The sequence below is a fragment of the Aplysia californica genome, unplaced genomic scaffold, assembly GCF_000002075.1.
Source record: "Aplysia californica isolate F4 #8 unplaced genomic scaffold, AplCal3.0 scaffold00056, whole genome shotgun sequence".
NCBI classification, from domain to species: domain Eukaryota; kingdom Metazoa; phylum Mollusca; class Gastropoda; order Aplysiida; family Aplysiidae; genus Aplysia; species Aplysia californica.
This window is the reverse complement of record NW_004797326.1, coordinates 1542061-1543863: the sequence shown is the minus strand read 5'-3', so window position 1 is coordinate 1543863 and position 1803 is coordinate 1542061. Positions and strand designations below refer to the sequence as shown.

Below are 1803 nucleotides of genomic sequence, written 5' to 3'. Positions count from 1 at the left end.
AAGAGAGAGAGAGAGAGAGAGAGAGAGAGAGAGAGACAGAGACAGAGACAGAGACAGAGACAGAGACAGAGACAGCGAGTGAGCGAGACAGAGACAGAGACAGCGAGAGAGCGAGAGAGAGACAGAGACAGAGAGAGGCAGAGAGACTGAAAGAACACGCAAATTGTACTGGTACTCACCATTATTGACCTCGTGTCCTCCCATATCAACAGGGGCCACAACTCCAGGCATAAACTTTTCCGGAGATATCAGCATGCTGGGTGAATGATCCGGGGTCCGAACTCCTGCCCCTCGTGGGCTGGGCGGGGTGCCAGCGGTGGTTAGCGTGGTGAGCTCGCGAGAGCCCGCGGGTGGCGTCTCCAGATTTTGGTAGATCCCGTGGCTGGTGTGGTGGACGTTTCCAGGGGTGAGGCCCGGGTTCCCAGAATGGGACATGGCGGTGAGCTGGTGGTGGTGCTGGTGGTGGTGTTGCTGGTGGTGGTGGTGATGGTGGGGCGGTGGGGGGTGGAGCGGGTTGGAGGACATGTCGGCCGCTCCTCCAGAGGCGTACATGCTCGCTTTGTGTTTGGGAGACGCGCAGTCGTCGACGTTGTCGTCGTCGTTGTTGCTCTTAGTGCTGCTGTTGTTGTTACTGTTATTGATACTACTACTATTGTTGTTGCTGTTGTTGTTGTTGTTGTTATTGCTGTTATTAGCAATGCCGTTGCCGCTATTGTTATTATTATTGCTGTTGTTTTCAGCGCCGCCCCCACCACCACCTCCGTTGCCCCTACTGCTGCTGTTGCTGCTGTTGCTGCTGTTGCTGCTGTTGTTGTTGTCGCTGTTCCTAGTGTTGCTGCTATTCACAAAAGAGTCGCCGTTCTTCTGATTAGATCCACTGATTCCACCACTGCTACTTTTATTCCTGTTGTTATTGCTTTCAATGATGCAAGGGATATTCCCTTTTTGATCAATATTCTGATCCGACTCGTCCCCGTTCTCCTGCGCGTCCTCAACACTCCCTATGCTACTGTTACAGTTATCGCTGCCAGCAGTCAGAACTCCGTGGTTTTTCTTTAAATCTAGCAAATGGCTGACGGAAAAACTACCCTTTCCGTTTACATTGTTGCTATGGTGATTGTTGCCACTGTTGATAAGCTCGCTTCCGTCGACAAGAGATCCCGTTAGGTCCGAGCTGACGTCACTTCCGGGAATTAGTCCGGCGTGGTGATATGCCGGATGGAGTTTGTCGAAGTTGCTAGGGAACTGGTAGAAGTAGTGCGGGTAGTACTGGTGGTGGGGGTGGTGGTAGTAGTAGTTGTTGCTGACGCCACCGCTGCCGCCGACGCCGACGTTACCACCACCAACGCCGCTGCTGCTGTTGTTGTTGCTGTTGTTGTTGTTGCTGCTGTTGTTGTTGCTGCTGTTGAAGTGGTGCAGAGGATGGTGGTGGTGGTGATGCTCGTGGGACGGGCTGACAGTCAGTGCGTAGCTACTCATGGTCAGGGCAAAGGTCACAAAGGTCACAAAGGTCACAAAGGTCACAAAGGTCACGCATTCAAGTCCAATGGTGGGGAACCGTACACCATTTTGTGTAGGTTAGATACAAGTGTCCGTTTCAGAGATCAGTCTGGTTTGATGTCTTCAGGGGTTAATGTAGTTGGATGTTTCGTAAGTGAGTCTGAAATAACTTCAGCACCTCAGTCTGGTAGGATGTCTTCAGGGGTTAATGTCGTTGGATGTTTCGTAAGTGAGTCTGAAATAACTTCAGCACCTCACGTCGTTTTGGGTTTCTTTTTGTTTGTATCTGGGGGAACAACGAGA

General features: G+C 51.6%; 2 protein-coding genes across 2 annotated transcripts in view; both read right to left on the bottom strand.

Annotated features, from left to right (window-relative positions):
* The window catches only part of LOC101859688 (paired mesoderm homeobox protein 2), an 82100-nt gene extending 81442 nt beyond the window's left edge, over positions 1-658 (bottom strand). Inside the window, exon 1 of the mRNA XM_005093005.3 lies at positions 180-658. Coding sequence (XP_005093062.1) covers positions 180-552 — 373 coding nt within the window. The 5' untranslated portion in view covers positions 553-658. The remainder of the gene's footprint in view (positions 1-179) is intronic.
* A 21-nt stretch (positions 659-679) lies between these two features.
* Positions 680-1803, bottom strand: part of LOC118477278 (uncharacterized membrane protein DDB_G0293934-like) — a gene marked incomplete in the record, with an annotated part of 20283 nt that continues 19159 nt past the window's right edge. Inside the window, 2 exon segments of the mRNA XM_035968397.1 lie at positions 680-685; positions 742-1678. Of these exon segments, the coding sequence (XP_035824290.1) occupies positions 680-685; positions 742-1479 (744 nt within the window).